This window comes from Sycon ciliatum, chromosome 6 (assembly GCF_964019385.1).
Source record: "Sycon ciliatum chromosome 6, ocSycCili1.1, whole genome shotgun sequence".
Taxonomy (NCBI): Eukaryota; Metazoa; Porifera; class Calcarea; order Leucosolenida; family Sycettidae; genus Sycon; species Sycon ciliatum.
The window spans coordinates 18,361,944-18,383,314 of record NC_088648.1 but is presented as its reverse complement, the minus strand read 5'-3'; the positions used below and the strand labels follow the sequence as shown (position 1 = coordinate 18,383,314).

The window sequence follows — 21,371 nt, the reverse complement described above, 5'->3', positions numbered from 1 at the left end:
AACCGATTTGTTTGTGCATTTGTTTTGGTGTACTAGGCACGCGTACCCTGTTCCGTAACTGGGAGTGTGGCTTTGCAGCATCGGCCTCGCAGTGGAGCAGGAACTGTGGTTTCATGTTTGGCGGTGGCAGCTCAACTGTGCTCGGCAAGTGGGGCTATGATAATTGTTATAGCTGGATCAAGAAGGACGGTTACATCTGCCAGCGCCGCACACCAAAAACGAAGGCTATTGATTGTAAGTCCTCGATCCTCGGTCATGGAAATACAGCAAATACATAATGTTTGATGCTTGCCTGCCTCGGATTGTAGAAATCTGAGTTATGGACCATCTAATGTGTATGACAGGCATGTGTGTGTGTGTGGGGGGGGGGGGGGGGGGGGAGGGGAGGTGGCATATTGGACTAATGAAGGTGGTCACCGTTTGAAGCCGAGATTTTTTACTGTATGAGGTTTTGGAATGTTTGCATCGCTTCTGCACTCGACATCAGTATTATATTCTGTAGTTATTGCTTTTGTTATTGCATCATCAAATGCCCTATGCATCAAGTGTCTTCTTTGTGACGTTTCTAAAGAACACCTGGATTATCAAAACACCATCACTCACGATAGGGTGTTTCTCCTGGTTTCTGTGGTCTGCACGTTACTGCATTCTGTTGTGTTTACACGTGTTGTTTGTGTGCAAAGACTATCCCAAATCCACCCAGGGTGTGTGTGAGAAGGGCTGGGTTGAGATGGGCAACATGTGCTACCTCTTCAAGTATGCTACCACCGACAAGACCAACCACGCTGGCGCTCTTCGTAACTGTATCGCCCAGGGTGGCCTTCTCGCTAGTCTGAGTACCAAGGCACAGAACACCATGTTCATGAAGTATATGATGAGTCAGCAGTCCACATTCCAGAATCCTATCTGGTTTGGCCTGTACCAGAAGACGCCGACTGATCCGTTCCGCTGGGAGGATGGCAGCAAGCTGACATACACAAACTGGGGTTGCGGAGAGCCAAACAATTACGGTGGCTCAGAGGACTGCGGTCTGATCTCCATGGGCACTGGATCCTTCCTGTCGTCCATGTGGAATGATGACCGGTGTTCATCCTCATACAACTATTTCTGCCAGAAGGCTAAACCTTCCAGTAAGTTCAATCAGCACCAAAACAGTAATTATTACTGATAGCAGGGTTGCCATTTGTTGCAATTTATCATTAACACTCTAAATTTTACAGGTCGTACTGACAGAACTGACAGAAAACAGACCTAACCCGCCGGCCCCTGGCCGCAGGACATCTACAGACCGCATTCAGATTTCTTCCAGCAGAAAAGCGGGAGCGCTGTGATAAGATTGTACAGCCATCACTGAATTTAGCACTGCAGTTCACCTGGAGTGCATGTTGGTTATTTTGCCAGCGTATAGCATTAAGATTGTGTACAGTTGGGAGACTTAACCACTAAACACTGTGTTTTTCGATGCTTTACTCTGTCTGTTTGCAGCTCACCCATGCCCGCCAGGCTTCTTCCAGAATCACGGCAGTTGCTATTACTTCGCACTGAACGCCAAGGTAACCCGTGCTGCAGCGCAGACCGCCTGCGTTGGTCTCAAATCCAACCTTGTAACGATCCGCGACCGCGTGGAGCAGTACTTCCTGGAGTCGATCGTAGGCAACCTGGGTTCACAGTACATCAGCACACCTCAGCGCTACTGGATTGGGCTCGGGGACAGTGATTCCGACAATATCTACACATGGATGGACGGTTCCAATGCCTTCTACAAGAACTGGAAGTGCGGCTCGCCCTCTTCCGGTGGCCGAATGGCCTGTGTCACGATGGAGAATTCGAACACATCAACTACCGGAAGGTGGGATGATTCCGACTGCAGTACAACTCAAAATGGTTACATTTGCGAAACGTACATCAGCGGCAGTAAGTATGTGTACAGCGGTGGGTTTAGCTGAGATTTAGCTGAGGTTTAGCAGAGGTTTAGCAGAGGTTTAGCTGAGGTTTAGCTGAGGTTTAGCTGAGGTTTAGCTGAGGTTTAGCTGAGGTTTAGCTGAGGTTTATACTACCGGCATGTATCTGCAATGGTGTAAATTCGAGTTGTGCACTGATGAAAGATTTCTTCCTCCCGAATTGCACAAGTTTGTGTGAGTCTTGTATAGTTTTACTGGTTCTGCACTGCATCTTGTGTGGGCAAGGGACTTCGCATCGCAAAGCTGCATGACGCCCAAAATATGACAGTAGAGCAGTTTCGTTTCCACTGGATTCAGGTTCTCAATGCACATGGGAGAACATAATTTTTGCTCTAGTACTCATTTCAGAACAAACATGAGTCATTGCTTTGGGTGATATTTGAGCTGGTACTCAATGCTCTGTGGCTACTCGTTTCTCCGCAACTCTCCTCCTCATCTATATACAGTGGGAGAAACTAGGATAAGACCTACGCTTGTGGGCAGCAGAAAAGTATGCTTAGTGAGGTAGTTCTAATCCCCGCATACTTTTAACGTGTGCATCAATACACCTGTGTTCTGGACAAGGTACGTACTAAGCAAGGCTATGTATTGTGCGAGTACTAACTAAGCGAGTTCCGCTGTACTTGATTATACATTCTGTGTCTATGCTTATAATAGTATTCACTGACAATAATTAAGCCTGCGAAAAGCCCCTTTTATGGGCAAAACAATCACAATGGATTGATGTAATGCAAAACTGGTGAAGAAATCAGGAAATAATACATGTGGAAAATATGATTTTCAAATTAAAATCAATCCATCCTTGAAGTGTTGACATTCAATAAAACTGCAACTTGTTTTGCTGACATGTGTGTTTTCAGGCGAGCAATATCTTTCCACTGTACAAGGTGGCTGCGGTGCGGGATGGGATGAAAACGATGGTATGTGCTATCAGTTCAACATGGAGACGGCCGACAAGTCCACGTACAAGGAAGCCGACAAGCAGTGTACCAACACCAATTCACAGCTGCTGACCGTACACAACGATAACACACACCAGTTCATCACGCACTACATCACGCAGAAGAAGAGCAGCTTCGATGGTGCAGTATGGCTGTCTTTGACCAAGGTTAGTTAGCAAAAGATGAAACAATACTTCATTTCAAATGTTTCTTTCCATTTCTGTTTGGAGCCAAATCTCTATCCACAAAATCCAGGAGGTTGAGGTGGGGGGGGGGGGGGGGGGGAGAATTCCACAGGGACATATACAGACTGCAAAGTAACTAAACCAGGGGGTAATTTGCTCGATGGACCTTTTCGTGACTCGTGACTCGTCCTAGGAACTGCACTGGCAAGGGAGAACAAAAATAGTGATGAAGTTTTGACGAGTTATTTTCTTGATTTAGTTCAAACTCTGCGCCTTTGATCCTAGAGGGTGGTGGCGTTCCCACGGCGGATGCGGAAAACTCGGCTTTCAGCCGAGTCTCACGCGAACCGTGAAATTTATTTTTTATTTTTTAGTTCAAACTCTACCGCATGCGCTCTCTGGCCGACCTCATTCACAACACAAGCAACACGGATCCAAGCTGCTGTGGATATTGGCAGAAACCTTTTCCTGCACACAGCTGTTTTGAATTGGAGCCCTTCACATGTAGTTGAGTTTGAACTAAATCAATGATGAGCAGGATGGAGACTGCCGCTTACTCTCCGGACCATTGAGTTCTTTGCTTGTTCAATCTTCTGCCTTTCCTAACGCATCCATAGCTGCAAGGTAATCGTTACAGTGCTTTCCACTGGAAGGATGGCAAGTGTCTCAACTATCAGCAATGGGGTTGCAATGAGCCCAACGACTATGGCTCTGGTGAGAACTGCGGTGTTATCGGAATCGGTGGCCCCAACGATAATAGTGGTACCTGGAACGATGATGGTTGCAGCAAGTCCTTCAACTACATCTGCGAAAAGCCAATGCCAGTCAATACCAGTAAGCCTACATCGTGTTCATTGCAGAATGATTGCATTGCTTGTTGAATTGGCCACAACTGATTTCACAATGTCCTTGTACTGAACTCGGAACAAGATTTGAAGCTAAGAAATCGATGCCAATAATAGCGATCACTAGGCCACAACATAATGTTCCAAGTTTGAAACTGAATAATATTCTGCATCTGTGTATGTGTGTGTGATAAAAGAGAGAAGAATCGGTGCGGCTCTTCCTGCGGTCTGAGTGTCAACAGTTGTGTTTTATGCCCCCCTAAATGTGCCTCATTCACCCCATGTGTTCTTTTGTCTTGCAATTCTGTGATCTTTGATTTGTCGCTGACTTGCTCCGTTCTCACAGCCGGACTAAACACCTCAGTAGTATTACCTCCACCTCCAACAGGGCCTCCATCTCCTACTTGCTCATGTAAGTCATCTTTTAACTTTTCTTTTCTTCGGAATTCTGTAACCTCCCCCCCCCCCCCCCCCCCACACACACACACATCCGATTCTTATCTCTGTGCCAATGGCTGCATGTTCATCTGTCAATCCCTACATTTAGAAGGGGGTTGGCTTGCTTTCACTATGTGGCTACAAAGCTCGCAGTCCAGGGTTGAGAAAATGGAAATCGGCTTCGTACAGGAATGGTCCTAACGGATCACTAGAGGAGGGGGAGAAGGGAAAAGGAGTTGGTCGTATTCCTTTTTGCGTTGGTCAGATTTTAATCAATTTACACAACATTCCCCCGCATGCCGCAGATTTTTGGACAGGCCATCACCCTGCAGGCATACTTCTACGTCATTACCCACGCACCGCTTCCTAAATTGTAATCTGAGAGAGCTTTCCAAAGTTGATACCCACTCACAAATCAATAGCCGTGTATCTACGATTCCTTATTGATTTTTGCAGACTCTGTTCAGTGTCCGGCTGGTTGGATGAAGTACGGCGAGAGCTGTTTCTGGGCGACAACCAACACCAAGGTGTCCTTTAGCACTGCCGCAAAGGATTGTCAGCTCCGGGGTGGTTCTCTGGTTAGTGCTGCTGATGCTACACAACAAACTCTGTTGCGTACGTTCATGAGCAAGTTGAATGTTACCGGCAGCAAGAAGCTGTGGATCGGCTTGAACGACTACGACTACAGCGGCAGTTACATCTGGCCCGACGGCTCGCCGGGCTTCTACCGCTACTGGAACTGCAGCAAGCGTGGCAGTGGCAAGTGCATCTACGCTGACTCCAGCACTGGCCGATGGGGTCGCACGTTCTGCAGCTCGACTTCCAACGACGGCTATGTTTGCCAGTGGTCTACTGCAAAGAAACAATGTAAGTACATTGTGTGCAAGGAAATAGTGAGCTACTTTCCGAGCATGCTATTTGCACATGCTCATCCTGAAATGTCACGAAACATTCTTTATTCGTAAGTTTGAAGGAAATTCAAGAGAAATATTTGGCCCTTCACCACCAGGATACGAATCAAGGACCGTCAATGACCAACACTGCTCTACCACTAGGTCTGTGTGTAGTGGTCATCCTAGCAGGTTCCGTTTCAAAATTCTCTTCAGACTTCGAAACTCATGCTTCCTGGGATACTGCATAGGCTGGTCGAATGCAGCCCTCGCAATAACCCGCACACTTGTCGCACAAACTGGCATGCGGGGAGCCCCAATACAATACAAAAACATTCATAAGCGTGAGAAGAAGTTGCGAACAGGGAAAAGTGAGCAATTTCCTCGGAGACAAGAATGCAATACCACTGAGAAAAAGGACATTAATTATTAGATTTTGCCTGTATTTCATTTTACGATCAGGTTTGAAAGTGTACTAGTGGAAACGTTCAAGATGATGTTGAAGAGCCTGGAGTGTGTCCTTTTTCTCTGTGTTGGAACGGGAAAGGTCTGGAGAGAAATTGACTGTCACCACCAGGACTCGAACCAGGGACCCTTCCAATATAGAGTGTTTTCTTTTCAAAGCAACATCCATGGCTTTATTGTGAAGTAATGTACCCCTTCTGTTTCTTATGCTCCATCTTGTCGTTGCCATAGTCACACCACAGACATTCGAACAGGGAATCTGTCCATCTGGCTGGTACCAGCGCAATCACCTCTGCTATAAGTTCGAGACGACAAAGAAGGCCAACCATGCTGGTGCACTCGCGGCTTGTAGAGCCATCAACGGTACCCTGGTGACTGTGGATAGCTCTACTGTACAGAGCTACATAAACCATTACTTCTTGCAGGTGAGTCAATGTGTACGGTCCTGCTACAGTGAAAGCTTCTTTCTCTTATTTTTCTCTTCTACAAAATCCACGCATCTCCTGAAACTGAAGTGAATAAAGTGATGTGGTTGTGGGGCCCTTAAGCTTTCTTGTACGACCGCTCAAAGACCTCTTAGAAGAATTCTAGTATCTGTTACCAGGTGGTCTCCTTATACAGGGTCATCTGACTAGAAACAGCATCCCTTTATCCTGGTTTCAGTTGTCTTCTAGGACATGTGGTCACCCTATTCGAGTGATGGCATTGACGGGTTTGAACTGTACTTCCCTCTCCTCCGGGAACTGCAGTCTCTTATCTATTGTCCTGTCACCACAGTCGAGGGACGACGGCTGAAATGTGAACACGAGTCGTTCTTCCCTTATCTCTGCCCTGCCCGGTCACTGTTATTATGTCTCTGGTGACTCGGGCCAGCCCAAGGTGCATAGTAACCCTGTACAAGGGTACAATAACATCACCCAAACAGAAAGGGTGACTATGGGATGTATGCATGCTCTGTCAGGGGCGTCGGAAGGTAATTTAGTTTAGTACGGTCAACCATCTGATGTACAATTTACTCGTGGGGGAGGGGTGGCTGAGCCAAAAATTTTGGAAAATTCGAGCCCAAATCAGTGCATTTTATTGATTCACAGGGTACTTGGGGCAAATAGTGGTACGGTCAATACCGTAGTGACCGTACCGTGTGCGACGCCCCTGCAGGCTGTGTATTTACAGAAAGGGTGACTGTGGGATGTATGCTTGTTTCGTTTACGTACAGAATTGATGACTGTGTGATTTATCCATGTTGTGTGTACATACAGAATGGATGACTGTGTGATTTATCCATGTTGTGTGTACGTATAGAATGGATGACTATGGGATGTCTGCGTGTGTTGTGTACATATCACAGAAAGAGCCAACATACAACGACGCAGCCTGGATTGGCGTTCACCAGGCCACACGTCATGCACCATGGTTGTGGGCGGATGGCTCCAACACAAGCTCCTACACCAACTGGGGATGCGGAGAACCCAATGATGCCGGTGGCAGTGGAGAAGACTGCGGAATTGTCGGCTATGGCGAGAATAACGACAACTCTGGACTCTGGAATGATGATTCATGTACCAACAAGCAAGCAAACTACATCTGCCAGCAGCCAGTGCCACAACGTTAGTACATTTGTAGAGAGAGTTTAGCTGGTCATGCTGTTCTCCTTAGCCGGGCGCAACACGGTTACCATGTACTCACGGCTGTTTGCCATTTTGCCTGTGGGAAAATGCAATGTGGTCGCATGCCGTTGCTGCCAAGATTGAGTAGATGAAGTATGTCAGGCGGGGCAGAGTCCAGCAGCTGGATGTGCGCAGGTGTGTGTGTGTACATGTATGTGTGTGTGTGTGTGTGTGTGCGTGCGCGTATGTGTGTGTGTGTGTGTGGATGCATTTCTGTTGACTTGTGGGCATGTTTGAATGTGTGTGCGAGGGGGGGCGCCCCTTTGGATGGGCTTTGTTAGCATATGGCATGATGCCAAAAATGGGTGAGCGGCTGCAAAGCCTACTGAAGTTGGTTTCGGTGTTTACTTTGTCCCCTAACACTTAGCAAATCCCATCGAGATTTCAATCCAGCCGTATAACGGCGGTGTGGTGAAGGTACCTGAGCTTTACGCAGTCTAAATGTTTTCTGCATAGGCTTTATGTGTGCGTGAGTGCTTGCTTGTAAGCATATAATATGTGCGTTTGCCTGTTACTGTCGGTTTGTCAAGAATTGTTGACCATAGTAATTTTAATGAGAGCGTGCTTTCGGTTTTCCTTATGACCATGAGTCGATTGTCACTTCATGTCGTTTCTTCTTCAAATGTCCTCTCTGCAGTGACTCCTTGCTTCTACGGTTGGGAGTACAACGCGGCGTCTGACGCGTGTGTAATGATCAACTCCATGCAGAATCTCACCTTCTCGCAAGCGGAGACGATGTGCAAGACAGCTTGGCCCGGTGCTGATCTAGCCTCTATTGAAGATCCGCAGGAGAATGATTTCGTCGTTGGCCTCATCAAGGCGTAAGTACAGTGCTAGTAAATGAAATCCAGTCGAGTCACTCAAGTTTGCGCCTTACATCTTTCCCAAGACCGGTGATCGCAGGTCTAGGGCTGCGCAACGCCAGGCGCACGCTTTGGCTGACGCGACTGGATTTCATTGAGCAACACTCTACTTTGGACAAGTAGTGTATGTTTCAAGTGTATACTCGTACCAGGTACAAGCGTATTATCTGCTTAGAAATTAGGAAACTGAAGAGGTCAAATCCAACATGTCCAATGTTCATTGCTATCATTTTTGGCCAATGCCTAGGAATAGGATTCAATTATTCATGTGCAGAAATTCACAATTTCCAATATAGTAATAGACATGAACATCAGTCTCCTAATTCTAGACTCCAGTGTATAAAACCGCCGGTGCAATGGGTTCTGCTGTATAGATTGTGACCTGGAGGTATATTTGTACCCCATACACCACCACCCCGTGGGCACATCACCACCCCGTGGGCACATCACCACCCCGTGGGCACACCACCACCCCGTGGGCACACCACCACCACCCCGTGGGCACATCACCACTCCGTAGGTATACCACCACCACCCCGTGGGCGCATCACCACTCCGTAGGCACACCACCACCACCCCGTGGGCACATCACCACTCCGTAGGTATACCACCCCGATTGTCAAGACATCAGATTGAGCACCCGAGCTGGTGGTTATTAGCAGATGAGAAAGATCAGATATAGATGGGATTTCGTGAATGTTCTTCAATATAATAATTATTATATTATATCAGGAGGCACTGAAATAGAAAAACCTTTCCTGACCAAGTGTTGTCCATGCTATGCTTGCTCAAGTAAACAAGGTACATTTTGCATGATGTAGACAGAGATCGAAGGTTCTGATGTCACCTTAATGGTGTCCACAGCTCTAGTAGTGCTGTTTTGAGTTGAAAACCTTTTGATGTTGATGATATTTCTCCCACTATGTATGCAGCAAGAAGCTGCCGACCAACTCTCAGCTGTGGATAGGCCTGACAGACACGGACAAGGACAGATACTACACCTGGCAGAACGGGCAGCGCAATCAGTTCAGCAACTTTGACTGCGACATCAGCTGGTGGAGGGGCCGCAAACCGTGCGTCTATGCCAACGAGATGGGTGTCTGGACCCCGCAGGACTGCAGCTCGAAAACGACTGGATCCATCTGCAAATACAGCGTTCCCAAGGCTGGTAAGCTAGTTAGCCTACGGGACATACCCTTGTCAGTGCATCACTTAGACTTTCTGGTCTAAAGCCGAATACCGTATTACCGCACAGTCTCCAATAATAGCACGTCTCCAATAATAGAACACCTTGGGGCGGCATTCAAAAAATGAAGTGCTCAGACTCCATTATAAGCACACTGTGTAAATTCATTATCTGTACCGGCGAAAAACCCCTGAAATGTGTGTGTCTGACATGAATTTGGCATAGCAACATGCCTCTGAAATGAGGTTGAAATAATAATGGAACAGTCTCCAATAAAGGAACGTCTCCATTAATAGCACGGGGCGGAGGTACATTGAAAAATAAAGGCCGTGACCGTGCTTATATTAGAGATAATACGGTAGTCACATAAATCGTCGAATATCTCAATATCCCTGTTAGTTTTGTGCCTTGTTGTCCCACTATCTGACTGTATATTATCTCATTACCTGGGTGGACTGTTGGTCATAACTAGGAACTTATAGGTCGTTTTCTCTTTACAAGTCACATTGGAATAATTATTCCGCAGCTCAATTACTTAAATCCAATGCTTTAGGCCACCGTTGCAAGACAGAAACGCCTTCCAGTCTGCCTAGATATTATGGTTCTTGTTTGAAGTCCGCAGTATTTCCATCTTGAGCCTTGTCCTCTCCTAATGCCTCACCCATCACCCTGTATTAGTTACCATATTATAACTACGTGAAGCCAAACATGATGATCGTACGTGTCCATGGCTTGACCACTCAAACCTTACAACTAGACTCCGGGGGAGGGGTGGGGGTGGGAGAGGGGGGGGGGGTGGGAGAGGGGCGGGGGAGAGAGGGGGTTGGGGGGAGAGGGGCGGGGGGGGGGAGAGGGGTTGGAGGGGGGGGGACACACTACGGTCACTATGGTGTTGACTAAACAACTTCTCATCGTGGGCACCCATGTTGTTTTCCAAAAGAATGCCACGACTGTTGGCTCCAAATTTGGGAATACATGTATTGAGGAATGCTCTGAAATGGCGACTACAGTAATGGCTGCCCGCACCATCCTGAAAGACCTTCCTGTGACCCTGAGATGAAAAAAAACCTAAAAGTTCTGAAACCTGAAAGTCCAAAATGCTGTTCGTAATTATGTCTTTGGTGGTGGATTGCAGCCTTGCCGTTCACTCTGGAATTGTCTGGTCCGCATATTATATTGCTCAACCTTTTACCGCTCTTGTCTTGTTGTCGGTTCATTTCTAGATAAGACTGACATGTACAAACTCGATCAGGGTAATTGCAACGCGGGCTACTACGAATTCCGTGGACTATGCTGGTTGTTCCAGGACACGAACGTGTACGACTTTGACACGTCTCAGACAGACTGCATGTCCAAGGGAGGTAACCTGGCTGCGATCCGTGACGCGTACGATTCCAGTTTCATTGTGCGCTATCGGGCTGAGAAGTTTCCTCTGAACAAGCACACACAGGTACGTAAAAACTCAGCTCACTTAGGGGTCGTCCATAATAATTATTATCGATTCTTTACATGAAGAGAAAAAGAGGAAGAAAAAGTTTCGTTTATGGGTGAGTGGTCAAGGGGAGTTTCATTTTGAAAAATATTGATATGTGAGTGGCGGAGGGTCCTAACTAAACTTTTTCGTTTCGTGAAAATTATCGATAATGTCGGATAGCCCCTTAGACGGCTGGTGCTTCCGGCTCTCGTTCTTTGAATGTGTCTGCCTCAATGAAGTGTCTGTCTCCTGAATGATGGAGTACTCGTATCCATTATGTCCTTTTTCCTTTCTCCATTTACTATTGGCTCAACATCCGAGTTTCAAATCTTAAAGGGGAAGTTAAGGCAAAAATTAAAATTTCACCAGTTGTAGTCTTCGGGGTGCTAAGTCGAATGGTCGTGGTCCGAGGAAGCTGAGGCCCTGGTATGCCTGTCGCGCTGTGAGTCCCTGAAATGGCTTCCTGTTGTCCAGATCTTTCCAACAAGCCATGGATCGTGAAAATCCATCAAGGTATAGTGAAATAGCAATATATTTTGTTCTGATGTGCGCGTGCAGCTTTGAACAGTTGAGCTCACGCCTGAACAATGCGTGGCCAACACAGGAAAACAGGCTGGCATGGAAAGGGATAAAGACTAGAACTTCATTTACTTTTACTCTCTCTTTTTGCATTTTTAGGTAACCATTGGCTACAAGAAGAGCTCAAACCTGTTTGGCCAGTTCCGCTGGCAAGACAAATCCTGCCCGAACTACAACAGCTGGGGCTGTGGCGAGCCAAACAATGCTGGTAGCAATGGAGAGCCGTGCGCCCAGTATCAGTTTGGTGGTGAAACAGGTTCGGTCGGCTTCACTGGGAAGTGGAATGATTACGACTGCAAGGCCAAGACGAACTACATCTGCCAAGTGCCGCTGCCCAACATCACCACACCATCTACTCTCTGCGCAGGTTAGCACTACGTGTCCACACATGTTTGATTGCTTGTGGGCAAAGCATTGCGTGTACAGATCTTTTGCCGTCCACGGTGATTCATGTACAAAACTTCACTCCGAGAAGAGTCAGAGCAGACCGCGAATGAGAGTGCATCCTAGAACCCAGATAACAATGGAGCAACACACAGATGAGGACCCAAATAGTGATAAAGTGATTTACTCGCAAGGAATCTCACTTCGATGAGGTTTCTGTAATGGCGCTTCATTAAGTTGTGGGGGATACTTTAATTCTTCATGATGGGTGCGTGTGTGCATCTGGACACGTGTGAGTTTGTGTGTGTGTGTGTGTGTGTGTGTGTGTGTGTGTGTGTGTGTGTGTGTGTGTGTGTGTGTGTGTGTGTGTGTGTGTGTGCATGCCGGAGTATGTGGTGTGATGTGTATGCGGAAAAAAATGGAAAAGACCAAAAAGTAGGGATTCACTGGCCAGAAAAAGCCACTTCATAGCTGTGTTGTGTAGACCAGGCTGGATAGTGGTGGTCAATTCTTCAGCCTTGCAAGCTGTTGAATGGTGCAATCCCAGCACAAGTTGTAATGGCCTCTGCTGTAGCATCGCTATCATCTCCTCCGGCGATGGGCGTCAAATGGTCAAATGATGTGTGTGTGTGTGTGTGTGTGTGTGCGTGTGCGTGTGCGTGTGCGTGTGCGTGTGCGTGTGCGTGTGTGTGTGCATGTGAGTGTGTGTGTGTATGTGCGTGCGTGGGTATGTGCGTGTGTGCAATCCTTTTGTATGCACCTTGTCCTTGCCCACTCACTGATGTGGGGTAGGCCCTAAGTGGAATCATTTCCAACTCCACCAATAGTTGCAGGAATTCTCGGTCATAGGGTAATTCAATAGCCAATCGAGTATTCTTTCCACGATTCCTTTTGAATCTCTCTCTCTCTCCTCTCCCAGGGAGACCTGAGTGGCCAGATTTGCCAGTGGGCAAGTACAAGAACAAGTGTGTGTGTGTGTGCGTATATATATATCTGTGTGTCTGTGTGAGCGAGCCTGCACCTGCTCAATTCTTAACGTGTGTGTGCACATGTGCATACATATGTCTGTATGTGTGTGTATATGTGTGTGTGTGTGTGTGTGTGTGTGTGTGTGTGTGTGTGTGTGTGTGTGTGTGTGTGTGTGTGTGTGTGTGTGTGTGCGTGTGTGTGTGCGTGTGTGTGTGCGTGTATGTGTGTATATGTGTGTGCATGTGCATGTGTGTTTGTGGGTGTTTGTGTTTGTCCCTTGGTAGCCATCAAGTGCCAGCCAGGTTGGGTGTCCTGGAGAGGCAACTGCTACAAATTTGTCGCCAACGACTCAGCAAACTGGCCTTCAGCATATGAGAAGTGTCTGAAGATGAACTCAGCATTGCTTAGCATATCAGACTTCACAGAGGAGGCATGGGTTACCCAACAGCTGAAGAAGTTCAATTTCCCGGCAGAGAAAAAGCTCTGGATCGGCTTGAATGACCAAAAGTACCAAGTGTACCGCTGGCCAGACGATACTACTGCATTCTACCGTAACTGGGACTGTGATGCGTATGCAAACTGGGCCAAGCAGTGCGTCTACATCTTTGCTGGTTTCCGTAAGGTGGGCACACAGCGTACCGGAAAGTGGGGCCCGGATTCCTGTTCCAGCTGGGGTACTAGCTACAACAAAGATGGCTACATCTGCGAATCATCACCAGCCAGTGCCATGGGTGAGTGAGTCCTTTGAGAGCGCTCTGGCCTGCCATGCTTCTACTGTTCTTGGATCAAGTTTCCAATGCGTCGTTTAATAATGATGATAACAATAATGTCACAGCTTCGCGTACTGACTTGGTGTACAATCATTGCATGCACGTATAATAGTTTGTAGGCAAGTGTTACACTTCTGTTACCTTCCGATGCTTAGGTATACATTTTATAGTAAGTACTCTTCTATTGCCCTGTGTACTGATGATGCTGCGCCGAGTGCTGTTCTCCTTATGCCACCACCCTTCACCGACGGCGATCCTCCGCTCTCTTCCATAGATCCATCAATTGCTGTTTTGTTTTCAATGTCAGTGCACGGTGCTGCCGGGCATCCTGTGCGACTGTGGCTGTGATTGAACATCCTCATGAGCAAAGTGTTCAATTTTTATGAAGCAACGCTACTGCAATCTGTGCAATGCATTCCACAGATTTTCCTCTCCTTGATTTTAAGAGCATATTTGCCTCTTGTTGTTGGTGATCTACTCTTTTCCTTTTCCTTCTTTCTTATGCGCAGGCAATGTTCCCATTTACACCCAAGGTAATTGCGATCCAGGCTGGGCATGGTTCCAAAACCGCTGCTATTATTTCTCCCAGGACAAGGTGGACTTCCCCACTGCGCAGGGCAAGTGCAGTGTATTTAACGCCCGGCTTGGCGTCATCAACACACAAGCCAAGAACAACTTTGTTGTGGACTACATGATCGGCAACTGGTCCGACTTCACTGGCAGTCGCTTCTGGATTGGCCTTCACCAGGCCAAACCCACAGATCCTTTCACTTGGGTTAACAAAACTGAGCCAGTCGTCTACACCAACTACCACTGTGGCGAGCCTAATGACGCGGGTGGCAAAGAGGACTGCATAGAGTTTGTTATCTCAAACGATTTCTCCAACTCAGCCAGCTGGAACGACGTGCAGTGTACTAGTTCAGCTCATTACATCTGCGACAAGGTTGCACCACCGCCAACAACCATGCCAAGTAAGTATAGAATATGCTGCTACGACTACAAATGCTGTATTGGGAAAGCTGTGCGCAAAGTGCTTGCGAACCGACTTTGAGTGGATGTGCATCGCTACACACATGATCCTGCCAGTTACGCTTTATTTGACTCCCGAGGCATTTGGAAATGATGACCCCCCCCCATCCCCGCCTTATGGTCCAAAAAATATGGTATGCGTAGAATTATTGACAAATACATGTATGACACCAAGTCCGTCATGTGAAACATTGGTCTGTCCTGGATGTTTAACGTTTGTTCTGCACCATGTGTTTGTTTGTGTATGTGTGTTTGTTTGTGTATGCGTGTGTCTGTGTATGTGTGTGTCTGTGTGTGTGTGTGTGTATGTGTGTGTGTATGTGTGTATGTGTTTGCCTGTGTATGTGTGTGTGTCTGTGTGTCTGTGTGTGTTGACGTGCTCAGCCACAATACCACCAACCACCACTGTTCCCACCACCACACCCCGACCGACTACGACAGCCATGCCAACAACTAGAGCCCCGACCACCACCCCGGGCACTACTCAGCCACCAACCACACCGGGACCCACCACCACCAGCCCGGAGTCGATTGCGCCAACCACCGAGTTTATCCTCACCACAACGCCGCCAACAGAAGAACCCGGATCCTTCGGAAGTAAGTCCAACTATGGACTCTGTTTTTGTGTTCCTTTTTTCGGGGTGGGGAATTGTGAACAGAAATCCGCTCTATTCAGTTGGTATACCCGATCTGCACTGAATTGACAATTTGTTTATTGATGTTGTAGTAAAATTATGACGGTTGAGGCCAGTTACCCACCGTCAGAAAGATTTACAAGGGGCCAATGTGGCCTTTAATAGTGATAGCAAGCGGGAGCGTATGTTTGTTTTTGTTGTCAATTTTATTCTTATCAATTTTCGCATCTACCACCACACCAGAAATTCACTCTCCGGCCGACCTCGACATGTCATACCTGGTTGATTGAACAGCGTAATTGTGTTGCGGTGCTTCATGTGAAATAATTTGTTCACGGTCAATTGCTGATGCTAATCCGTCATGAATTTATTTTGATTATGTTTTATTGCATTACACATACCTACGGAAAGAGGGGCAACAGCACGAAAGCGAAACAAAAGTACAACAATATGTGCATAGGAGCTACATGAGCTGTGCTGGTGAGGTGCAGTGAACTTCCCCGACCAAGGGCCTCGGGATCAACGTACACAGCACGCGTATTTCCCTCACCCTGCTTTGCGCCATACATACTTCCTCACACTTGGTCCGAACCAGAGAGGTATTTGTATTGCTCTCACACACTGCTCGTGATGGGTGGAATAATGGTGATGATGTCGTAGATGTGTGTGCCCGAGGTAGTCGGGTGATGATGATATCTGTATATCTTGCTTGTAGTGACAGGGGCGTCGGACACGCTACGATCACTACGGTGTTGACCATACCAAAATGTGTCCCCTGGATGGTAGATCTACACAGTAAATCAATGAAGGCACTGATTTGGCCTCTTCATTTCGAAAACATTCAGACCTGGCTGTACCACCGTAAATACCTTTGGACGCCCCTGGGTGATGATGTCATGTTTACCGCTTGTTAAGGGTGATCACCGGCGGTGATGGCATGTGTGTATTATTTTTCGTGGTGATGATGTCATAATATGTGCCTTCTGTTAGTGGCGATGGTGCAAAGATGCGTTTTGTTACTGGTGATGTCTCACATGTACATGTACATCTGGCTTGTGGTGATAATGTCATGTGTACATATTGCTTGTGGTGATGACGTCATATGTACATATTGCTTGTGGTGATGATGTCATATGTACATATTGCTCGTTGTGATGATGTCATATGTACATATTGCTTGTGGTGATGATGTCATATAATATACTTCTTGCTCAATGTCATGTACAGATCCTATCCTGTGGAACTCTACGATATTTGAGCTATGGTTGTTGGAACATGGCTTCATCAAGTACTATCCTAAATTACGCGCTTCTGGACGAACGGCTGGAGAGATCATGAAGATGTCTATCGCTGACCTTAGTTTCCTCATTGAAGATCGTGACGCGGCAGAAGCACTAAGCAACGCACTCAAGTCCGAGGTGCCGACAATACCCGGTACGGCTAAGCGATGTCTGAAAACCAACATGTTTTCTTTCTTGCAGTGTGTTTTCAATGTGGTGTGTGTGACATAGAATACACTGTTGCATACAGGGCCAGCACCACTGGTACGACCGGTACAGCAATGGCCACACCAGATTCCCCAAGTTCAGCTTTCATATGCAATATCCAGTGCATCATTAATAACGTGGAAGCACTATCCAGCTGGAGCCTCTATCCTCTTGAACTGTTCTTCTTGTGTAATGAGGACTTCGGTGCAAGCTGTATTTCTGTTCCAAGAGGAATTTGTGTGTAGCTGAAACAAAAAGATTTGATGCAGTATAAAGCTAGAGATGCATTCTCCCGTGACACTGAAATTAAAAACAGTCGGTCCTGTAGCCAATCAGGCGTCGCACCACCCAGGGAATAATTTAACCGGTATCGCATCGAACTACGCAATTCTTCTGAGGTGCTAAGCAACTTCAGAAACGTGTCGCAGAAAACAACTTCAGAAACGTGTCGCAGAAAACTGCGATGCATGTTGGCTTTTCACTGTACTCTATGATGCACAGTGTGCATGCCAGGTGTGTATCTTAGGGATGAAAAAGATGCACGAAACAAACAAAAAAACTTCGAAAGTGCTGAGCTATGCATCGTGGCACCAAGTTAGGTTTGCAACTAAGGTGTTACTGTGTACTTGTGGTCCGAGTTTGCACTCTGATCAGCTCTGGGGAAGGGCAATGTTGCCAAGTGTTGAAGAAAACTGCTACCCAACATTTTTGAATCGCTATTCAAATTTGATTTTGAATAGCGAATTTGCTATGCAAGAAATTAAAAGCAAATTATTCCCTGCCACCCCTGGTGAGCTGGCTCCGGGCCTGGCATTATAGCTCACTCTGTTTCTTATAGGGCGCAACGTTACTTATAGGATACTCTGTTGCTTATAGGGTACACGGTGTTGTTCTCAGTTTAAAGTGGCCAGTGGAATGACATGATTGCAATCCCTGTTTCTCTTTTCCGTGTGGTTGTGTGGTTTCTCTTGCTACAGGCCAAACCAAGCCCCCAACCGAAGAGTCCGGTGGATTATCATCTGGAGCCATGGCCGCTATCATCGTTGTGGCGTTGGCTGTCATTCTTGGCTTAGTGTTGCTTCTGGTGTTCGTCCGTGGACGCCGCGCTAAGGATGGTCCGGGTGTTGGCTATTCAAAGTGAGTAATACATGTCGTGAAAACGTTATGCCAAGAAAGACGTTCGGCGTCACAAACAGACGTATCACGTCTTGTGCAGCGTCTTTTTTACTAAAATGTGTGTGTGGGGGGGGGGGGGGGTGCGTGTGGTAGGTTGCAGGAGGGCATAAAGCATATGACCAACGGAGCATGTGAGGGTGGCCAGGAAGCAAAGTTGAAGTGCCAGCAAGCTCCCGCATGTATGTACACAATCCGATATGTCACGGATGTATGGGACCTGGTTCCAAAGACCACCTGACTTTAACGACCGCTTTTGCTTGCACCGTGGGGCGGTCGCTTAAACCAGGTTGTAATGTACACTGTCCGTTTCCGGTACATGACTTGTAATGGCAGCTCCATCCTACTGCCTGTGGTCTGCGTGTGTTCTATACCATTGGACCCATCCTGGGAGGGAGGGCCGGGGGTAGGGGAAAGTCGTTGAGGGTTCGGGGTGCTTGGGATTTCCAAGGGCATGAACATAGCTATACGTTGCAGACATTACCAGTGTATTTCACTGGGTGGGGGATTCAATATCCATTTGCTAAGGGTAGTTTAATTTTTTTGTGACATTTTTTGTTATCTCTGGTGAACATGTCGATGGTAACTATTAGTTTGGTCTGGGCTAAAACTAACCGTTCGTGTTGCAAAAGAGTGCTTGATCATTGTGCAATGCTCATAATAACGAGAGAGCTTGGAAGCTCAGGGCCCTACGCTATGCTTTTTTGCCTTGATGACCTAGACAAAAAAAAGCATAGGGATGTTATAAATTCTTAACCCTTTAAGAGCCACAGGAAATTTTCAAAAATCTGCATTTTTTCATGTTCCTCGGATCATAGCTTCAGTTCTACTCACTCAATCCTCACAATCTAGGGCTTCCTGGAAAGGTATCCGCGAGAGGAAGAGAATGAGGTCGATCATGATAGCCAGCACACCGTCTATCCAGCGCTAGATCGCAGCGACAGTACGAAAAATGCCCCAAATGGGTCCAATTGCGTCCCGCTCCAGATATTTCATTCTACTCGATCATGGAGTTCCAATTTTTTTTGCTGTGTACCCTTGACAATATCAACAGTGAAACCCGTGCAAATTCGAGTAAACCAGCGTGACGAAAAGTCTCAAAAATCTCAATACTAAAGTTGAACTGCGCGCTTTTGAAATTGCCGCGATCGCGGCTCAACTTACGAGTGATTTATCTCGGGAACCGTTGCTCGCAGCGCTTCGCGGATTGTTTCTCCCGACAGGTGAGAGTTTTCTCTTCGCCCTGGATATTTCGATCGATGGATTTGAGCGAGATTAGACTGAGTTACGATCTTTTGACGTTTTGCATTTGAATGCGTCGTTTACGACGCATTCAAGTATGGGGCGGCTCTTAAAGGGTTAAATAAATTTCTACTTTTTGTTTTTAGATGTAGACATAACCTGGGATTCGAGCCCGCACTATCGCCCTGCATGCATCCCCCGATACACTTCGCATACATACTAATTCTTCCAAGTTACTTCACGTTATGATCTTGTATTTGAAAGCCCTATTTGAATATGCATTGTGGCCAGCCGTCCTTGATTGTACGGTACGGTACGGGACAGGTACGGTCGAGGGTATTACGACACCATCTACCGCCTTGATGACGGCAAAAAAAGAATAGGGATGTTATAAATTTTTCAATTTTCCTATTTTTTTCAGGCATTACCTGGGATTCGAACCCGCACTATCGCCCTACATGCATTCCCCCATACACTTCGCATTCATACTCATTCTTCCAAGTTGCTTCACGTTATGATCTTGCGTTTGAAATCCGCGTTTGAATAGTGCGGCCAGCTGTATGTGGGCAGCTGTGCTTGATGGTACAGTACGGGACAGATACGGGATAGCGCCAGGCGTGACACAAACACACAAACACACAAACACCGAATTAAAGCTGTGTGGACCCTGGCTAGCGCCAGACGTTACTGAACGTCTTCTGCATAGCTACGGGAATAATCAACTGTCTGTGTGTTGTTCTATTCTGATATCTGTTTATAGGCAAAATGACAGTATCTTGGTAAAATCTGCTGATATGTCTGCGACCAACCCAGCATTCGAGAATCCAGACTACGCCGAGGCCATCAAGTATGGCAACACGGTCCAGTGAGATATCAACGGCGGAGAGGTGCGCTGAGCACTAATATTTACACCGTGCACCCCTCACACCTCTGTTTTCTCTTTGGCCGTTATGTTGGCGTTTTCCTGGGGCAACTCTTGGGCCGCGAACATCTGCTGTAATCTCTGCACAGGTGCTTTTCACTCATTGTGTTTCGGTCGAGCTCTCACCCGAATGGATCCTTTCCGCCTTTTGCATCGTTCGCACCTTAGCAAATACTTTTTTTGCCATATCACATTATTCATGTACTAGTTCTACTGATTCTACTGTGCATCCATTAGACTTCTGGCTAAATTCGTGGTACCGTGACAACTTGGCACACATTGTTGTGAATAGTCGTTCTAATATTGTGGATTTTCTGGCCTCCTTTTTGACACGGCCTGCATTTTGGATCATTTTGAAACCTTCCAATTTATTAGATCCGAAGAATACACCCGTTGGCTTGTGACACGTACACTGGGATGCATGACGAGTGCCAATTCTGTCTTGTTGAGTATCATATGATTGACATTCAATTTGATCCAGAATTCATGAGCAAAATTAATACAGTTCGAAGTAGTAGTCTTGCAGGTTTGCCGAGTCGAAGGTTCGATGGACTTCTCGTGTGCTCTGGATGGCAGTCGTGAGTCAGTCAAGTGTCAAATAAAGTCGGCGGAATAGCGCGAGCTCCGGTGTGGGGAGCAATCCATTTCTTAAAATTAATACAGATTCGGTAGTTGCTACTGAATTCTGGGTCAAATTGAATCCACTGTCGTCACCATAGTCAACTGTAAAAATTGAATCCACTGTCACCTTAGTCAACTGTAATTATCCGGCATCACGTGAGTAGACCTGCTCATGTCAAGTGCTAGTCTGACAAGTTGCCACTACCGTGACTCCTGTACTAGGTTGATGTAGCACTGGGCAAACACCATGGCAACCTGGCACGCCGGGAGGATTGCTCTAATTCCATCTGGGTCTGAGGTCAGGTCTTAGACGGAGTCATCTCCATGGCAAACGCCGTAACTCTGGCGGGCAGCCAGTTTTGCAAACGCGTCCACTGGACCAAGAAATCAGATAAGTTGAAAACAGTTTGTAGGATGGTAGGGTGGGGACGGTGGCTTTCCAGCTTCTGAACCAAACTATGGCGAAAAGTTTCAGAATTCTTTCGAAAAAGAGCAAAAATTTTACCCGCTTCTGCTTCACCTTGCAACTCTCTGTATATGGGGCAGTGTAGCTCACACCCAGTCTGTATGGGGCAGTGTAGCTCACACCCAGTCTGTATGGGCAGTGTAGCTCACACCCAGTCTGTATATGGGGCAGTGTAGCTC

At 46.9% G+C, this 21,371-nt stretch overlaps 1 protein-coding gene across 1 annotated transcript in view; it reads left to right on the top strand.

Annotated features, from left to right (window-relative positions):
• LOC135819553 (uncharacterized) overlaps positions 1 to 20,492 on the top strand; it is a 35,088-nt gene extending 14,596 nt beyond the window's left edge. Inside the window, exons 18-36 of the mRNA XM_065332782.1 lie at positions 37 to 234; positions 684 to 1,130; positions 1,486 to 1,914; positions 2,822 to 3,069; positions 3,705 to 3,921; positions 4,279 to 4,344; positions 4,827 to 5,237; positions 5,957 to 6,150; positions 7,074 to 7,332; positions 8,030 to 8,213; positions 9,188 to 9,423; positions 10,665 to 10,891; positions 11,594 to 11,861; positions 13,132 to 13,578; positions 14,127 to 14,588; positions 15,031 to 15,243; positions 16,509 to 16,715; positions 17,746 to 17,905; positions 19,944 to 20,492. Of these exons, the coding sequence (XP_065188854.1) occupies positions 37 to 234; positions 684 to 1,130; positions 1,486 to 1,914; positions 2,822 to 3,069; positions 3,705 to 3,921; positions 4,279 to 4,344; positions 4,827 to 5,237; positions 5,957 to 6,150; positions 7,074 to 7,332; positions 8,030 to 8,213; positions 9,188 to 9,423; positions 10,665 to 10,891; positions 11,594 to 11,861; positions 13,132 to 13,578; positions 14,127 to 14,588; positions 15,031 to 15,243; positions 16,509 to 16,715; positions 17,746 to 17,905; positions 19,944 to 20,052 (4,982 nt within the window). The 3' untranslated portion in view covers positions 20,053 to 20,492. The remainder of the gene's footprint in view (positions 1 to 36; positions 235 to 683; positions 1,131 to 1,485; positions 1,915 to 2,821; positions 3,070 to 3,704; positions 3,922 to 4,278; positions 4,345 to 4,826; positions 5,238 to 5,956; positions 6,151 to 7,073; positions 7,333 to 8,029; positions 8,214 to 9,187; positions 9,424 to 10,664; positions 10,892 to 11,593; positions 11,862 to 13,131; positions 13,579 to 14,126; positions 14,589 to 15,030; positions 15,244 to 16,508; positions 16,716 to 17,745; positions 17,906 to 19,943) is intronic.
• The last annotated feature ends 879 nt before the right edge of the window (positions 20,493 to 21,371 follow it).